General features: G+C 33.9%; 4 protein-coding genes across 5 annotated transcripts; 3 read left to right on the forward strand and 1 right to left on the reverse strand.

The window, feature by feature from the left end:
* The first annotated feature begins 264 nt into the window (after positions 1–264).
* On the forward strand, positions 265–2776 carry LOC140865371 (protein trichome birefringence-like 41). Its single transcript, XM_073269986.1, has 5 exons — positions 265–591; positions 793–964; positions 1100–1275; positions 1518–1676; positions 2245–2776. Exons 1-5 carry the CDS (start codon positions 323–325, stop codon positions 2558–2560), a joined length of 1092 nt encoding a protein of 363 aa, XP_073126087.1. The 5' UTR covers positions 265–322; the 3' UTR covers positions 2561–2776.
* A 1745-nt stretch (positions 2777–4521) lies between these two features.
* On the forward strand, positions 4522–6085 carry LOC140860398 (protein trichome birefringence-like 42). The gene is made up of 5 exons (XM_073263415.1): positions 4522–4793; positions 4921–5095; positions 5219–5382; positions 5490–5648; positions 5772–6085. Exons 1-5 carry the CDS (start codon positions 4522–4524, stop codon positions 6058–6060), a joined length of 1059 nt encoding a protein of 352 aa, XP_073119516.1. The 3' UTR covers positions 6061–6085.
* Positions 6086–8708: 2623 nt separating this feature from the next.
* On the forward strand, positions 8709–11350 carry LOC140864468 (protein VTE6, chloroplastic). 2 transcript variants are annotated; one of them, XR_012144228.1, is made up of 5 exons: positions 8709–9147; positions 9715–9968; positions 10289–10412; positions 10660–10836; positions 10935–10978. XR_012144228.1 is itself a non-coding variant. In XM_073268667.1 (5 exons), the coding sequence occupies exons 1-5, from the start codon at positions 8752–8754 to the stop codon at positions 11025–11027; spliced, it is 972 nt and encodes a 323-aa protein (XP_073124768.1). In that variant the 5' UTR covers positions 8709–8751; the 3' UTR covers positions 11028–11350. The 2 variants fall into 2 exon arrangements, 1 of the variants encoding a protein (XP_073124768.1); XM_073268667.1 differs by having other exon boundaries at positions 10732–10836; positions 10935–11350.
* A 320-nt stretch (positions 11351–11670) lies between these two features.
* On the reverse strand, positions 11671–15568 carry LOC140864656 (B-box zinc finger protein 22). Its single transcript, XM_073268948.1, has 3 exons — positions 15221–15568; positions 13317–13748; positions 11671–12169 (listed from the first exon to the last, which is right to left on the reverse strand). Exons 1-3 carry the CDS (start codon positions 15401–15403, stop codon positions 11906–11908), a joined length of 879 nt encoding a protein of 292 aa, XP_073125049.1. The 5' UTR covers positions 15404–15568; the 3' UTR covers positions 11671–11905.
* Positions 15569–18312: the final 2744 nt, after the last annotated feature.

Genomic DNA, 18312 nt, shown 5'->3' on the forward strand with positions numbered 1-18312 from the left:
AGAAATAATGGAACAAAGAATGAAAAATAAATCAACGCTTTAATTTGATTTAATTTTTTTTTTTTTGATGCGCAATGAAAACAAATTAATAAGTTAACCACCTTCAATCATCATGATTCATGAACACTAGTTGGTGAGAAGGAAAATTGTCTTTCCCTCCAAGATAGATTAATAAAATAGTCCCAATATACACCAACTTGACTACTTGAGACCTAACCAACAATATATACTCACTCATACTCTAAAAATTTGTAATATTGTGCATAAACTGCCAAAATTTTCCCATCTTTTCCTCACATTTGCTTAGCTAGCTAGGCACGAAATGGGATATGGATTCTTGAGCTCTTTGTTTTGTTTTACTTGCACTTTCTTGCTCATGACTTTTGAGCCAACATCCAGCATTATTATCAACACTTCTGGATGTGATTTTTTTCAAGGTAGTTGGGTGTATGATGATACATATCCTATATATAATGCTTCTTCAATGTGTTCTTTTATCGAGAAGCAATTCGATTGTGATGGAAATGGAAGGCCGGATAAGGTCTACCTCAAGTACAGATGGAAGCCCTCTGCCTCTTGTGAACTGCCCAAGTATGTTCTATCGCGAGGCTCGATCTTCCATTCGTCCCGATCCATGAAAATTAAGTTGAACTTATAAGGAGTACTAGACCATTATTTTGCTAACTAGCTAGTGATTGAAATAAAATTAAAACATGCTTTTCGGAATATATTCGGGTAAAGATCATGCATATGTTAAGCTCAAGTATATATTTTGCTTTATTTGATTTGCAGATTCAGTGGGCAAGATTTCTTGATGAGGTTCAAAGGAAAGAAAATAATGTTTGTTGGGGATTCACTTAGCCTCAACCAATGGCAATCTCTTATATGCATGTTGCACGCAGCTGTGCCGCAGTCAAGTTTCTCTTTGCAGAAGATTGGAAATCTCTCCACCTTTTATTTACCAGTAATTGATAAAAAAATCTCTCTTCTGTATAGATATAAATTAATATATAATTTCTTACATATTGTAAATATATATCTCTGAGTTGGGGTGTTTTGACATGTTTTTTTTTCTGATATGCAAATCATGTTCTTGCAGGACTATAACATATCATTAATGTTGTCTCGCAACGCGTTTCTTGTAGATTTGGTGCAAGAGAAGAAGGGAAGGATTCTGAAGTTGGATTCGATCCAAAATGGGAATTCATGGAAAGGAGTGGACATGCTTGTGTTCAATACATGGCATTGGTGGCTTCACAAGGGGAGCAGCCAACCGTAAGCAGATTCTTCAAAACTTATAGAATCTGTAACTTAAGAAACGATTTTGACGTTGGGATAAACGTTGAAAAGTACTGTTTATGTTTTAGTACTTTTTAAAAATCGCTTTTATAACCAAACAATGCAAACTCATAAAAATTTATGGATTAAATAAAGGGAAAAATTCGATAACTTTTTTGTGGTCCGGATGATATAAAATAATATTGGATATGCCTGATATTTTTGGGATGATTTTTCAGATGGGATTATATCCAACAAGGTGAAAAACTATATAAAGACATGGATCGTTTGATAGCATTTGGTGAGGGACTGAAAACTTGGTCCAAGTGGGTTGATTCTAACATATATCGTACCCATACTAAGGTTTTCTTTCAAGGCATCTCTCCTACCCATTACAAGTAAGCCTTTGTACATTCTTTCACGATGAAACTATATTTTTGGTATTGCAACAATTAATATATTTTCTTTTTTTTATTATTATCAACAAATTCTAGTCTTGTCGTATCAACTTACATTTTTTTTTTCAATTTTAATCATTTTTCATAGCACTGAACAATTAATGACCACCGTTATGTCAGCATTTTTTGATGTCACATTAACACTCCAACGAAAAATCTTAAAGTCTAAAGGTATAAATTAGGAGACTAAAGATTGCAAATTTTCTCAAATACATGACAAAAAAAATTAAAAATATAATTTTCTTATGATTATTAAGCAAACATCGTTTTTTAAATTAAAAACTTCTCAACTATATATCATATATACACAAATTTATTGTGATCAGTTCATTATTTTGAAATTTCAAATGTTTCTAAAAAATAATTTAATTTAATACTAAAAATAGGAAAAAAAAGATCGGTTAAAGCTACAAAATTATGGACCAACACCACACGTTTTTTGTTTGTTGGTTTTGAGAGACAACACCACACGTACGTTTTGATTCTAAAGTAATGTCTGATCATGCAGCGGTGCAGATTGGAATGCAACAAAGGTCGGGAACTGCGACGGAGAAACTCAACCGATCACCGGTCCCGTGTACCCAGGAGGAGCACCGCCGGCTGTGGCGGTGGTGAAGGCGGTGTTGAGCAACATGACCACGGCGGTGGGATTGCTAGACGTGACAACGCTTTCACAGTTACGAAAAGACGGCCACCCTTCAATCTACGGCATCGGAGGGAAGAAGGGGAACGACTGCAGCCACTGGTGCCTCGCCGGTGTGCCGGATGCTTGGAATCAATTGCTTTATGGAGTTCTAGTCACAGCTGAAAAATCAAACATCTAATACTATCAAACACGTCAATTAATATTGCATACTCTATAATTTTGAGACGTAATATCTGATCCATAAAAAAATGAATGATATACTATTTCAACACATCCAATATATAAATATTAGATAAAATGTCACTCAGCGGGAGCTCGCATAAGTGTCATACTTGGCATAAGTGTCACATTAGACAAAGTTAGTGTGTTGGAACTCTTTGGAGTTTTTGTTGAGATCCAAGAAACTGAAAAGTTATAATGCTTTGAATGCATTTACATCATCATTAAATGCAGTCTTTCATCTCATTATATAGTATACTTTGGGAATGGTTTGCCCCATTTTTTTTTTTTTTGAAAAGGGCACTTATAAATAAATAGATTTTTGTTATGGAGATTAAAAAAAAATGTATTTTTTTGATGAGTATGTGTTATTAGTCAAAGCTTTGTCGTAAGATCAAACAAATCCTAAGGAGAATGGGCTTACTCAGTACCGTGCCAAATGATTGCATTCGTTTGTAAAAATTCTTTAGATAATTCACATCATGAGATGGTTGAAATTTTATTGTTGGGGGTAAAATAATACGTGACTCAATAAAATTTTTGAATTCAGGTACGCAACATTAATTAGTTTTGAATAAGATGAAATCAAATTTGTCGGATTGAAATAAAAACACATAATTTCTTTTAACTAATTAGTAATTTCAAATCAATCAGTATTTCCAAAATATGAAATTGGCAATTACTAGGCGGAATTCTATCGCCAAAATACGTATACTAAATCGAAATACATGCATTAATGAACTAGCGAATGCCGGTCTTATAAATGCAAGGAACAAAATTAAAAGATTTGTTAGCCCACAACGAGTGAAGTTTATTGAATTCATCGTATTATTCTATGCTACACCTGAAGTACTTCTCTCTCCATGATGTGGTCAAATATCAACCATTAAATCATCAAGACATATGTCAATTTTCATAAAAATATATGGATCCCACGTGATCTAATGGTATTGAAATAGGGGCCCGAATTCATCCCATAGTTCTGTAAATAAGGGCAAATCTTTATAATAAAAAAATACCATATTGCAATTACAAATTGTTAAAAAAAAACAGGATGAAATTGCTTTTTTATCCTGTTAGTCATTGGCACATGCAATTTAGTCCTTTACTGTTCCCACTTTTTCTTTTTTTATGAAATATAAATAGGGGAACATTCTTTTAAAAAATTTATAGAAATTGTTGATTTTTGGGTAATTTAAATACCCAAATCCAAGCATAAAATTACTTTCAGTCCCTAGTCTGTCAGGAGAAAAAATTGTTTGCACTTCCTAATCTACACAAAAATGTTTTTGCATTTTCCGAGCCCACCTGTATTTTTACAGGTGAAAATCATTACAAAACCTTGAAAATATAATACTAATATATGATATTTGAACACTAACTAGTTTAAATCTGCTAAAAAATATAAAATTTTGAGTACAAAATTTGAGCAAATTTATTTTGCCGTTGTTTATTAAAAAAGACAAATATGTAATTAATACTAATATTTGCATTCATATTTGAGTATTCAAAAATCATATATTAATATCAGATTTGAAATAATTTATGCTCAAATATCATGTATTAATACTGTATTTTTAATATTTTGTACCGACTTTCCCCCGAGAAAAAACGTATGTGCCCAAAGAGTACAAAAATATTTTGTAATGGATCAGAGATTTCAAAAATACTTTTTTTTTTCTTTACAGAGACTGAATGTAAAATTATATTTGAATTTGAGGATTTATAAATTTACCATTTAATATATTTTCACAACTTGACAAAAAATAAAATGTCAATTCTTAAGATATAATATAAGGACTAATATTAAAACTCCTAATAGCTAGCGGATCAAAACAGTAATATTCTAAGTAGAGCAAGTGAATTATTACTATATAAATACCAACAGAAACTTGGATTCTTTCTCCAACGCTATACAGAATGGGTTCCAAGCCTTGCTCTCCCCTCTGTCACTTGTTTGCCATTGCCATCTCTTTCCTGCTGGCAAAATCTGTTGCTTCCGAGGAAGAAAATCCATTGAAAAGCTGTGATTTATTCAAGGGAAGCTGGGTTTTCGACGATTCTTATCCACTCTACGATGCATCGACCCAGTGCCCTTTCGCCAACATCGGACTCGACTGTCTGAAATACGGGAGGCGTGATAAAATGTACCTTAAATATAGATGGCAGCCACTTGGTTGTAACATTCCCAGGTACGAGGATCCCAGATTGCAAAAAAAAAAAAAAAGAAAAGAGAAAAAAGAAACATGTTTAATTTTTCTTTTTAATCGGAGACATATAATAATTTAACAGATTGTGTGTCGGAATTTGGGATGACAGGTTTGATGGTAAGGTGTTTCTTGAAAAAATGAGAGGCAAGAAGATAATGTTTGTGGGGGATTCGTTAAGTTCAAACCAGTGGCAATCATTGGGGTGTATGCTTCACTCATCAGCACTCCCGAGTTCTAATTTCACCTTAGAAACCAGAGGATTGATCACTACTCTTTCCTTTCCGGTAATTATATATATATATATAGATAAGATGATCATGCATGTTGGATTCATTCATTCATTCATTTTTCGATCGATTCGCCTGAAATCTTTAATTGTTAGTGTGGTAACAAAACTATGTTTGAAGGAATATGGAGTTTCTGTCATGTTCATGAAAAATGGATTCTTGGTTAGCCTAGTGAACCGCACACTCAAGCTTGATACACTAAGAGGCAGCGACTTGTGGATCGGAGTCGACGTCTTGATCTTCAACAGCTACCACTGGTGGACACACACCGGACGCCTTCAGACGTATGGATCGACGTCGAATTTATTTATTTATTATTTATTTGAAAAAAAAGTCACAAAAAAAATGAACAGAACTAAGCTAGAGTTAAATATTACTTGGATGGATGCAGATGGGACAATTATCAAATTGGTGACAAGATAATCCCGGACATGGATCGAATGGTGGCATACAAAATAGCTCTGACAACTTGGGCTAATTGGGTCGATTCCAAAATCGATCCCACCAAAGTTTCTGTCTTTTATCAAGGAATCTCTGCGGTTCATTACAAGTTAAGATCATAAGCTAGCAAACCATCATCATATATATACATTATTAGTACTGCTAGCTATTTTTGCTGATGAATTCTTGGCATATATATATATATATGACTTGATGTAATCGTGATGATCAGTGGCAGCGAATGGGAGCAACCATCAAAGAACTGCGTCGGGCAAACGACTCCGGTGGAAGGGGGCGCCTACGGAGGCGGAACACCGGCGGGTGATGCGGCGGTGAGGAGCGTGCTGAGTAACATGAAAAAGGGCGTATATTTTCTTGACATACTGTTGCAGAGTCAGTTGAGGAAAGATGGGCACCCTTCTGTGTACGTGCGTGGGGGAGTGGATTGCAGCCACTGGTGCATTGCTGGTGTGCCAGATACATGGAATCAACTTCTCTACACTATTCTTTTGCATACATGAATTTGATATTATAATTAGCACAAGATTGGAAGAGCACAAGTTACTAGTTTAATTTAATCAACTAAATATTATATGGATCGGAGGTGTTTTACAGGACAATTCAGCTGAGTTAATTCATTGTAGACTTTGGTACGTTTTGGTAAAGATAATTTTCTATACCATTTGATACTAATACATTAATTAATGGTTTATATTTTGATATGTGAAGTATAATATTCTGTCTTGTACATGTATTTGTATTTAAAAAAAGGGAAAATCGCAAATTTAGTCCTGTATGTTTGTTACTTTGCGATTTTGGTTTTTTATGTTTTCACATTTCAGTTTTAGTCCTGCATGTTCTGATTTTTGGCAATTTCGGTCATTTTTATTCGAAAATGCTTACGTGGCACTGTACACGTCATCTCCACATTAGTACTGAATTGGTGCCACGTCAGCTCCACGTCGGAAAAAAGGACTAAAATTGCCAAAAAAATAAAGATAGCGGACTAAAACTGAAATGTAAAAACATAGAGGACCAAAATCGAAAAGTGACAAATATACAGGACTAAATTTGCAATTTTTCCTTAAAAAAATCAAGAGAAAAGTAAATCTTAAGTGAATTTTTTTTAATGGGAATAATGTGTGAAACATAATACTCCGCCCTTTCTATGTATATTTGTTTTCACATTGATTAAGAAAATTAACGGGAAAATAAGTTTCAATAAGAAAATTCTTGTTTTATTGTCGTTTATCGAATGTTTTAATAAGGTAAAAGAAGTTATTTGAAGTAGTTAATGTATTTAAGGATGCCGAGTACGTAGATTGATAAAAGAATACATAAAATAATACTAACATGGAAATTTTACTATAAATAAAGAAATATGGGCTTTATATTTAGGAGAAAAGCTCTCATGAGTTGGAGATTTGGCAAAACAAAAATGGAAATCCATCAATTAGTGGGATCAAATTATCGAAATTTATGTGTGTAGTGTGTTTAATGCGTTGCGGTCTGGAGTTTTGAAAGAAATCTTCTGGTTAATTATCATGGTGGTAGAGATGGAAGTGATTCCAAATATGGGTTAATTGATTTGTGGAAATAAGTTTTACTGTTTAGATTAAAAGATTTGTATTTGAGGACAAATTTCAATTCAATTAAAAATTTTGAATTAATGCATGTATTTCAAACGAATTTGAATTGAATTAATAAACATCATTGGGTAACACACAGGATTTTAAAATCCGTTATCATAAATTTCAGTTAAATAGATACAATATTGAATTTGAATCAACTATAATATTTTTTTTGGAAAAATTGTAATTTAGTCATGTAAGTTGGTATATTTTTTGTTTTAGTCTTATAATTTATTAAAGTTTGATCTTTAGTCTAGTAACTTGGATTTTTTTGAGTTTTGTTCTTTTTTTTTTTTTTTCAAAAATCACAAAATCAATCGAATATTATTTATTTGACACCGATAATCTCATATACGACTCATTTGACTAGAATTAACCACATGTTATACAAATTAATAAAAAAAAAAAACGATACTCAATGTTCACAAATCAAGGAAAAGAACTTGTTGTTTTGTTTAATTTTGATTATGTATATTTTAATGTATAGTATAAGTTACCATACGGTTCTTATAGAAGAACGCCGATGAAAAATAAGTAATATTCGATTGATTTAATGACTTTCGATAAAAGAAAAATTAAAACAAAAAAAAAATCAAAGTTATTGGACTGATATGAAACTTTGAAAAGTTATAAGACTAAAACAAAAAACAGACCAATTTACAAAATTAAAATTGTGATTTTTTTAAAAAAATTGAATGTATCATTGTTAGTGAACTCTAACTCGTAGACATCCCATCTTTTTTTTTTAAAGGGTAGACATTCCATCTTTATGTGTACATTTGACCTATAGATGAATCTGATTCCTACGCTCGTAAAAAATAGTAGAAGTTTGTTGCATGCCTCCAAGTACATTGCTTTTTGTAGATAATATTGACTGCATTATTTTATTAAGATAAAACATCGAGAATGTAGGCTAGGCGATTGAGTAAAGATTAATTACATCAATTGCAACTGTTATATACCAAATTACCAATAATGTATGAAGAGAAACTTTAATATTATTCTTATATATTTGTTTCATAATTTTGGTGTTTTACGTTGTCAGATTTTAATACTCATATGTTATATTTGTTATCTTATAATTTTAGTTTCTTTCTTCAATGTGATACTGATGTGATAATGTGTAGTGCCTATATGACACTAATGCGTAAGTCTTACATCAACAATTTTCAATTTAAAAATGATTAAAATTATCAAAAAATAAAATGTACAATACCAAAACTAATATTTAAGATATGAACTACGAGAATCACGAAAAAGTTGTATGTTTCTCATCTATAAATTTAGTGATTATTCGACTTTTGGATTATCGAAATTTAGTTATTATTTTTTTTTTGGAAGAGAAACTAATTTCATTAAATAGGATGGGAGCAAATAGCAACTTGTTTATGTTTTTTCCCTAAGTTATTATTATTATTTTTTTTTGCAAGATATCTATCAGTTCACTCTCTAGTTTCTTGATTTTTATTTTTGTTTGAATATAAAACTTAATTCTGTTTTCACTTTTCAACACACACAAATTGCTTCTAATAATGAATTTTGCATCATTCCTCTGAACCAAACCCGAAGCAATCTATAAATATGGCGACTTTCCTTCCAATTTCCATCTCTCACGCCTCAAAGCCCTCGTATTTTCTTCCCAATTTCTCTTCACGCACATCAAAATCTTTCCTTTTCACCTCAAATTCAAACCCCAGAAACTCCCATATCAAGAAAAGAATGCCAATCAGCATTCAAGCAGCAAGCGGTGATATTGATCCAGGCCTGCTGCAACAAGCCATTCAGTTAATACAATCGTCGCCGCCCACGTGGCAGAATGCCGTGTTGAACAACTTATTGATCTTTCTTCTGGGTTCCCCGATTCTCGTATCGGGGCTGTCATTTCCCGGCATTGCTGCGGCGTTCTTGCTTGGCACCTTAACTTGGCGTGCCTTTGGTTCTTCTGGGTTCCTTCTTGTGGCCTCGTACTTTGTCATTGTGAGTTAAGGATCCAATCTATTTTAATTTTCTATCCTGTACGCATTTGCAACTTTGCATTCGATTCCTGAAAACTCAGGTTCCATCATGGGTTTCATGTTTAAATTTAATTACTTTATTCAAAGTTGGGATGTGAAAGTCATTATTTTGGCGTTCTGTGTTTCGAGGTTGAGTTCGAGCAAGCGGAAGACAACAGAAAATTGGAGATGATCTTTGTTGTATGATGATAACATGTACAACTGTGCTATACATTTAGAAGGACTGGAGAATAATTAATATAAATACAAGGATTATAGTTAGCTAAACTCTAAGGATATTGATTGCGAAATCAGCACATACAATTAACTAAACTTGAAGATATTGACAACAAATGTTTTGCCATGGTTTAAGTAATGGATCGTTGTTGACTTTCTGCATTCCTGAGTTGTGCTACAAATGGTGACTTTTTCGTATCAAAGTAACTTTGTCTTTTATTGGCATTTTTATCATGCTGTATACAGATCTGATTAGTAGAACGTTCATGTGCTTTTATTAGTTGATATGAGTTAGTCAACATGTAATTTACAGGGGACTTTGGCAACAAAAGTGAAAATGGCTCAGAAGGAGGCTCAAGGGGTTGCCGAGAAAAGAAAGGGAAGGAGGGGACCTGGAAGTGTGATTGGGTCTAGTGCTGCAGGCTGTGTTTGTGCTTTCCTCAGTATTTATGGTGTTGGTGGAGCTGCATTTATGCACCTTTGGGAACTTGGTTTTGTTGCTAGTTTCTGCACGAAACTTAGTGATACTGTCTCGAGTGAGATAGGAAAGGCGTATGGCAAGACGACGTTAGTATGACTTTTCCTTGTGTTTTAGTTATCACCTACTCTATATTGATCCCATCTTAGTGATTCCTTCAAACAACTAGTGCTGAGAAATAGAGGTATGGAGCAATAAATTAACAAGATAGATGGTAAAATAAGAAAATTACATTTGAGAGGGAAGAGGGAAATCGAGTGTATTGGTCTCTCGTTTTTTATTTATGCGCATATACTTCAAATTATAACAACCTTAAATTCCCCACTTTTAAAATGTAACAAGACATGAAAGTACTGTTAAATGTGGATACAGTTTGGATTCATTTTCTTCAGCCTTCTTGATACTGTAGGTATTTAGTCACTTCATTCAAGATAGTGCCTCGGGGGACAGAAGGAGCCATTAGCGCTGAGGGAACTGTTGCTGGACTTTTAGCTTCGATTCTTCTTGCTTCTGTTGGTTGCATACTGAACGAGGTAAAAAGAGTATTTGCCTTTCATGTCAATTTTAAAAACTATTGCAAAAAAGGATACCATATTCCTTGAAACATATGCTTCTTGGTTCCCTATGCACCCGCACACATAACTTATATGTGTGTGTGTTAACAACATGAGTTAGTGCAGTGAATAACTGGGTGACTTTAGAATGACGAAAACAAAATGAGTCACTTTAGAGGGTTGCCATTGGATGTACTTCATGGTTATTGTTTTCCGTTGAATACAGAATGACAAATTTTACAGTGGCGGATTATTTTATCGGAAAGTGGGAAACTGATGAAGAATTATGTATAAACAGATACGTTTATCTGAAGCCGTCATATGTGTGATCGCTTCCCAGATTGCTAATTTTGGCGAGAGTATCATAGGTGCCGCACTTCAAGAGAAAGAAGGATTTCGATGGGTTAGTTATATCAACATTATGCTGTGACTTGACTTCGTTTCATGAAATATTACTGATTTTCGTGTTTTCTGCTCTCTTTTTTTCGCTCTGATTTATAGCTTAACAACGATGCTGTCAATGTAATCAACATATCAATGGGCAGCATTTTAGCAGTGTTCATGCAGCAATTGGTACTAAAAAATCTTGCATAGGAAGACTCAAGATAACTGGTTGCTCCATGACTCAAGTGCGTAATTGACGAATTATGATCCAGAGGATTAGGCTTCTAATGCTGCATAGATTCAAATATTTTTGACCCCCAAGAAGAGGAAAGGATAGACAGTAGAGAGGACATCACCGTGGAACGATCTCATTTTCCTCGAGACATGTATCTAAGTTAGAACTCTACAACTATGATGTGTTTAGTTTACGTGATCGGATACCTCATTCATTTGTTGGTGAACATTACATGATCGAATTCAATAATGTTTTGAACAAACGTATGGCCAATTCGCATGTCCAAGACGCATAAGGTGAAGGTTTTTAGGTAGTGTTTGCAAATGTTTAAAAAAAATAATTATGAATTTTTCTCTACAATATTTTGAAAACTTTGTAAATAAAAGTTCATAATCATATTTTTAAGCATTTTCAAACATTATCTATGTAGCTGGGTGTAAGAACGGAAATGCTGCTAAAGATCTGAGATTTTTTCCAAAATGTTAAGATTACTAGCTCGAGTTGCATCTACTAGCAAGTTGGAACAAAATTAGAGAAAGGTTAGGAAAGTTCTGGACATTTTATGCAGATTTCCACGGTTTCCACTTTCCAATTTATACATAATACCTGCGTTTTCACTTTTCAGAACAAACCATTTCCATCGCATTGATCGTATAAGTTACAAATACCTACTGTTCAACTTGATTCCACAACCTTCAACACTAGATCAATAAAAAGAACATCAAACTTACAGACCAAAGCAATCATCACACAACTAATTGTCTGCAGTAACAGATTGAGGCCAAGAGGTAAGAATTCTATGTATTCCTATGAGCCGAATATCATGGTAGAAGCGAATGTTTCCATGTAAATGTCAAAACTGCCGCCTCCGCTTTGAGTTAGCATGATGATTGAAATTCTGCAAGAAGCATATGTCAGGAACAAAGGCAGCAGAGTCGGAAGGATCTTGGTAAGTTTTAGGACATGAAAGTCCAGATGCAGTTGGTGGAGAAGGAATCTGTGGCACTGTCCAAAATGTATCTGAGACATGTCCTATATATTCATCCCCATCAAATTCTCCATCAGCAACTTGTACGGTTGGGGAGAAATCTGAATCTCCAAACTTCCCACTATCTGCCTGGAGAAGTTTGGTCACAGAAAGATAATGTTAGGCTCGAAATCAACCCGTTTGTATGTATTAGTTAAGTCATATTGCGAAAACCATAAAGAAAGAGGGCAGAAGTAGCGTTTGAAGCATCACAAAGCTGCTTTGGAACTTAGATACTGGAACAGAAGACTATTTTCAAGAGTTACAAACTTCTTGAAGGAATATATTTCATCCGTGGCACATATAACAATAACCGTACATCTCAATCACTGCCTCATACATAGAAAAAATAAAAAGGAGATGACTCATTTATATGTTAAGATCGGTCATGTCAAAATGGGAGTAAACAGAATTTACGATAGGTGCCAATTGATTGGAACTCCATGCAAGATGCTACCGAGTTAAAACCAGAGGGGAATGCCTTTGAACTAGAAATTCATATGAGCTATTAACAAAATATGAACTCCGATTACTAGGGATGGGAATTACCATAGCAAATTTATTGGTGGGAAAGAAACATGCTACAGTGCTATGTTAAGAGGTGATTGGTCCCAATTCACAGTATTTTAAAACATGTCGGTCCAAAGCAAATGCTACAGTGAAAAAAATCATTAAACACGTTAACTGTGGGGATTGCTAGAGTTCAAGGTTTTTCATTTTTTGCTGGTGTGATTTTGAAGTCATACGAAAAGCAACATAGCAAAGAGTAAAAATGGTTTAAGAATCGAAAATATATCACAAACCTGTGCAAAGTTAATCATGAAGCGCAACATGAATGCAATGACATGGAAATTAAATGCCCAATTTTGATTTACATACTAAACAGATACCATTCTGAAGAAAATACTTTGAAGATGAACATCATCCAATACTGTAACCAAGCATACTCGAGGAAGAAACAACACAGAGAAAAAAAATACAAAAACTAAGAGTTGATCTACAAGCCAATCGACTATCTTATAAAAAACGCCAGCATCAAATATCAACAATACGGATTCCCAAGAACCAACTGGCGCTATTGCCAGAGCTGCAAGTCAACTAATGCACCATCAATATAGGCCCACAAAGGAATACGTGCATGATCAACATAGACCGGCGGAAGTATGAACTGCATTGTATATACGTAAGGATATCTAAGGACATGGTGCTGAAGAGATAGATGATGCAAAAAGCATACCTTAGATGAGCCATTATCCGTGAAATTGTAACTCTGATTGAAATCACCAAATCCAAGAAATTCATCCAGCTGCCATGGTGAAATACTTCCAGTTGCGGACACTCCAGCATATGGAGGCTTTAAAGATGAAAGATCCTCACCTATGCTAACTGGGACAGGTTGATTTTTACTGGATTGATCAGTTGATGAGACTTGGGTGGTCCTCTGCCTTTTCGGAAGGGAAGATTCCGGTTTAAAGATTTTTTCATTGGATTGAGTCTTTCCCGAAGATGGAGACGGACCAGGTTCAGTAGCTTCAAGACCTACTTTCACTCCAGTGAGCAAAAACCTCTGGTGCAATGACACCAAGGAATTCGCAGTATGTATGGCAACATCACATTTTCTGCAAAGCAGAGCTCGGTCCTCCAGACAAAAGAAATAGCCAATAGCTTCCTGCACAATAAATCAACATCAGCATAAAATGGAAAATCCATTGGTCAAAGTCAGTCTAAGGCAATATATATATTTCATCTGACAACTAGAGCTGAAAGAAAAATGGTATTATGTCATCTTTTAATTACAACGGTTCGAAGCAAATGCATCGTATCAATTATTTTACTTCAAGAGAGCATTTTGATCTCCGGGCATGGAAATAGACTGTCAATAATTTAATGGATTCTCTTCATCAAGACAATCGGTCTTGCGGCCAAGCAACACAATTGGAGCAGACGTAGTGCATAATTATCATCGCATAACTTTCACATGACAAGAAAATTAAAAAGAGATGAAATACAGTTGGTCCATTCCACAGAGCCACTTATACAACAAGTCAATTATAATCTGGCGACACGAGAAAAAGAACAGTTAACAGATCAATTCGAGTTTATTCCCTTCTCGAACGCAAATGGCACAATTCGATGATGCAAAAAGGGCCAAAAGAGATTAGTTCTAAACATTTTTGTCCTTTCATTTGTGCATAGGATGAAAGTGGACATAAGACTCAATTCCCACAGGGATTTAAACAGTGTCTGCACAAATCAAAGGATATTAAGTGTATCCTAAAATGAAGTGTCAACGAACCTGAAGGCAAGTGTGGCCTGAAGGATATTTGAATTTTGAACATGCTAAACTTATATATTTCAGTCACTAAGTAACTTTAACTAATGAAGTTAGTCATGGCTAAAACGGATGCTATTTATTCAAATGAATCGTTCTTCAAGCATTCCAACACCATTATTAGAGAACACGAGATATCATGGAATCCGCCCATGGAGATACCGAAACAAGAAGGGGCTGACCAATAAATTTGTGAGCGAAAGTTGATATTGTCAAAAAACTAATAAAACTTAATTTATGTTAGTTTGAGTCCTTCATCAGTAGGTATCCCCCTGTATGAAATGAAGTTCACCATACTACACAATGCGACTCAATTGCACGCACACATTTTATCTAAAAATGGAAAAGGGCAGACAATCACATGTTTTCCAGAGTCCAGACCATGCTTATCTGTCGAAACCACTTATCCTGATTTCTATTAGAATTAGATTGAAAGTCAATAACCACAGGAACGGAATAAATAAAGATCTGAACCGAAAAAATATCTGAACAGCTCACCTCAACTTGCACCAGAACAGTATTAAAAGAATCTCACACACACCCATCTCTCAATACCCACATACAAAAATATCACCCCTCAACAGCTGAGCACCGATTATTTCAATCATTAACAATTCCAGAACATTTATCAATTCGAGTCAAACTACAAACAAAAACCCAACATCCACACACCAAGAAACAATTACAATTCAATTAACCATCACCAAATCATCCCCTGAACACAATAGGATGTACTGACTCTTACAACTCTTCAAAAACAGGGAAAACACGGCCCTCAAAAGTGTAATACACCACACTAACGATCGAACCTGGCAAATATCACACTTGGGCATCTGGGTATGCGAGCCCGTGAGCGGAACCCTCTGGTGCTTACTGACGAGCTTGTTGGCGCTGTGCACTTCCTGATCACAGTCCCAACACAGCGCCGCCTCGTCTGCACAGCAAAGAACGTTCGCCTCCGCCACTTCGCAAACGTTGCACTGTATCTTCATCCTACTTTACCTTAAAGAAACTCTAACAGAGAAACCCACACCGAATTCTAATCAAAATGAAACGAAAAATCTAAGCTTGGTTTTGATAGATGAAGCTCCTTCAACAGAAGGAAAGAGAGAGCAGGCTAGGCTAGTATAGTTCATGGTTGGGAATTGAAGGGCTATACGCTTGTGGATCTTTTTTAAAAAAAATTGTATATTATTATTTTACTTATTATTATTATTTTAATTTATATAATTCGTGTGTGGGTGTCCGTGAGGCGGTTAAGCCAAATAAGCTCCAGAGGGGCTAAATGTGAGTTGTCGCCTCAAACTCTATAAATAATATTTATTACAAAAATAAATAAATATCATTTATGTTTTTTTTTTTCTTTGAGTAAATTCATGTTGGTTTAACATTTTTTCATTGCGGAAACTCCATATTAACTGAATTATCTCTACTATTTTATTTGAGTAAATTCATTTGGTTTAACATCTTTTCATTGAGGAAACTCCATATTAACTAAATTATCTCTACTATTTTATTAAAATTGAGATAGGTATAATAACAGTTTTTTCTCATCTAATGTGAAGACATCAAACTTTTTTGCCCAATTTAACCTTCAATTTATTTTTTTCGTGAAAAAAATTTGTGCTCATTTTAAAAAACATCTCACTTAAATTTTGAAAATGCATCAATCTCTGCGCCCCACATTCCCTAAAAAGTGAAATTCAGTTACTAAATCATCAACACTTTTAAAAAAAACTGAACTACCAACATATTTATTCATATTTTCACACACAAAGCGTGTGCCTATCCCACTAGTTTACTAAAATTAGATTAGATTGTGTATACTGGGTGGTTGCATCTGCCTATATATTAAAAGACCTAAATTAATGCTGTACTTTTGACTTGCCAAATATTTATTATCTTTAAAATAACTTTTAATTGAAACATCTATTTTTCTATAATTGTATTCGAGTATTTTCCCTATATGAAAATGAATGAAACTATGCCAATCATTAGAAAATTCATATTGTATTTAATTTGTTTTAGAAAAACATAACACTAAGGTTTGGTTTTAAATAATATAATATAAATATATATTTTTATTTTTATGTAACATCAATAAATTAAATTTTGTACACCCTAATATTTCATCATAAAAATTTATATGAGATTGTTTCACGAAATAATTTTTGACAATTCTCCGATCTATCCTATCCAACTCATAAAAAATATTATTTTTTATTTTCAAAGTATTATTTTCATTACAAATGTGGATCAAGTCCATTCATTTCCATCACATGAGAAACCTATCATATAATTTGTGGAATAGAAATTTAACCAAAACTTGAGATAAACTTTAAAATTCTTATTATTTTATATTTTTTTTATAGAAAAACAAAACTATGCAGAAATTTTAAAATATAAATTTATAAATTTGTTTTTTAAAAAATAATTTTTTTATTGTCCAATCACACAAGTTTAGAGTTTGAAAATTTTGGAAAAATAACTACGGTCAATTATTTTTTTTAAGAAAATGACGTTCTGTAGTGTATTTCATAACTATATATTTTTTTAAAAAAATGACATTTTCATGTGTGTTTGAAATACACTGCATAAAGTCATTTTCTTAAAAAATAGTTGCCCGAAATTTAAAAAAAAATTTAATTACCCCACAAAGTTTTGTATTTAGACTTTTTAGGGATAATTGCATTTTGACTCCCTATAAAACATATAAAAATAAAAAAAATATCTCATGTAAATTAAATAGGCGAAAATAAACTTCTGTTATTCAGAATGAAGCTCACGTTCCCCATCCTATTTTTTAAAAGTTTTTAAGGATTTTGAAATTAAATTAAGACTATTTTACACTTATACCTCTAATAAGCAAAATACACCCATCCCCAATTTTAAGGAACGAAAAGAAATCATAAGATTTGGATGCCAAATTAATGTGGGTTTTTGCTGTTGATTTGCAGTGAATCGTGCTCCAGTAGTCCAGTGGCAAAACATTTGGATGCAAAGATAAAAAGCAAGGATGAAGATTGGACTGATCGTCTGATCCTGAAGATGAATTTGATGCTGCTGGCAAGATTGGACGTTATTCCAAGAAACTGGATCGGCGAGAGTCTTGCAGACTGGTGAATATTATGTGTCATATCCCTCCTCCAAGTTTCGTATTTTCAATTTTTTTTTTTTTATCGGTACTCAAACTTTGCTTTTTTGCTGGTCTTGACCACAACAGGACATCCCCAAATCTTTCGTGCTGTCGACTGGAATTGCTCGAGACACAACGATACATTTGCTGGACTCAAAATCGAGGCTGTGGCCGGTTCAGATTGCGACTTTTCCCCGGCAGAATGGGGGATATAGATTTGCATTGACGAGCGGGTGGAAAGATTTCCTGGTAGGAAACAAGGCTGCCGTTGGAAGCACGGTTCTGCTCAAATGTGAAAAGTTTGGTGGCACCTTACTTGAAAGCCAAGGTTTTGAATGACCACCCAAATGGAGGAAAACTTTTCAAGTCCAATGGACATTAAATCCAAGCGCTTCAAAATAGTTGAAATTCTGGGTTTGTAAGAAGAGTTTATTACAGCCTTCAAGAAATCGCGAGTTCCAATTATTGCAGAAAATGAGATAAATAGCTAAGATTTAATATAGGGTAAAAGGAAAACTCTTCAAAAATCCTAGAATACTAACGTATGCAGCGCGTGAAATGTGAATATCACCTCCCGGATTTAGGGGCACATGAACTTCATTCTGAATAACAAAGGGTTATTTTTGGCTATTTAATTTATACTGGGTGTTTCTTGATTTTTATATGTTTCATAAGGAGTCAAAATGCAATTATCCCGACTTTTCAAGATAAATAATAATAATAATAATTTTTGAATGGTTAAATGTAAAGATAAATCGTATGTAC

The sequence above is a fragment of the Henckelia pumila genome, chromosome 4, assembly GCF_033568475.1.
Source record: "Henckelia pumila isolate YLH828 chromosome 4, ASM3356847v2, whole genome shotgun sequence".
In the NCBI taxonomy this organism is placed as follows: Eukaryota; Viridiplantae; Streptophyta; class Magnoliopsida; order Lamiales; family Gesneriaceae; genus Henckelia; species Henckelia pumila.

Coding starts and splice junctions, on each gene's coding strand:
- LOC140865371 (XM_073269986.1), top strand. CDS start 323: ATGGGATATGGATTCTTGAGCTCTTTGTTTTGTTTTACTTGCACTTTC. Junction 592..792: donor GCCTCTTGTGAACTGCCCAA/GTATGTTCTATC, acceptor TTTGATTTGCAG/ATTCAGTGGGCAAGATTTCT. Junction 965..1,099: donor TCTCCACCTTTTATTTACCA/GTAATTGATAAA, acceptor ATGTTCTTGCAG/GACTATAACATATCATTAAT.
- LOC140860398 (XM_073263415.1), top strand. CDS start 4,522: ATGGGTTCCAAGCCTTGCTCTCCCCTCTGTCACTTGTTTGCCATTGCC. Junction 4,794..4,920: donor CTTGGTTGTAACATTCCCAG/GTACGAGGATCC, acceptor TTGGGATGACAG/GTTTGATGGTAAGGTGTTTC. Junction 5,649..5,771: donor ATCTCTGCGGTTCATTACAA/GTTAAGATCATA, acceptor CGTGATGATCAG/TGGCAGCGAATGGGAGCAAC.
- LOC140864468 (XM_073268667.1), top strand. CDS start 8,752: ATGGCGACTTTCCTTCCAATTTCCATCTCTCACGCCTCAAAGCCCTCG. Junction 9,969..10,288: donor AAGGCGTATGGCAAGACGAC/GTTAGTATGACT, acceptor TTGATACTGTAG/GTATTTAGTCACTTCATTCA. Junction 10,837..10,934: donor AGAAAGAAGGATTTCGATGG/GTTAGTTATATC, acceptor TCTGATTTATAG/CTTAACAACGATGCTGTCAA.
- LOC140864656 (XM_073268948.1), bottom strand. CDS start 15,403: ATGAAGATACAGTGCAACGTTTGCGAAGTGGCGGAGGCGAACGTTCTT. Junction 13,749..15,220: donor CCAAGTGTGATATTTGCCAG/GTTCGATCGTTA, acceptor TTTATTGTGCAG/GAAGCTATTGGCTATTTCTT. Junction 12,170..13,316: donor CGGATAATGGCTCATCTAAG/GTATGCTTTTTG, acceptor AAACTTCTCCAG/GCAGATAGTGGGAAGTTTGG.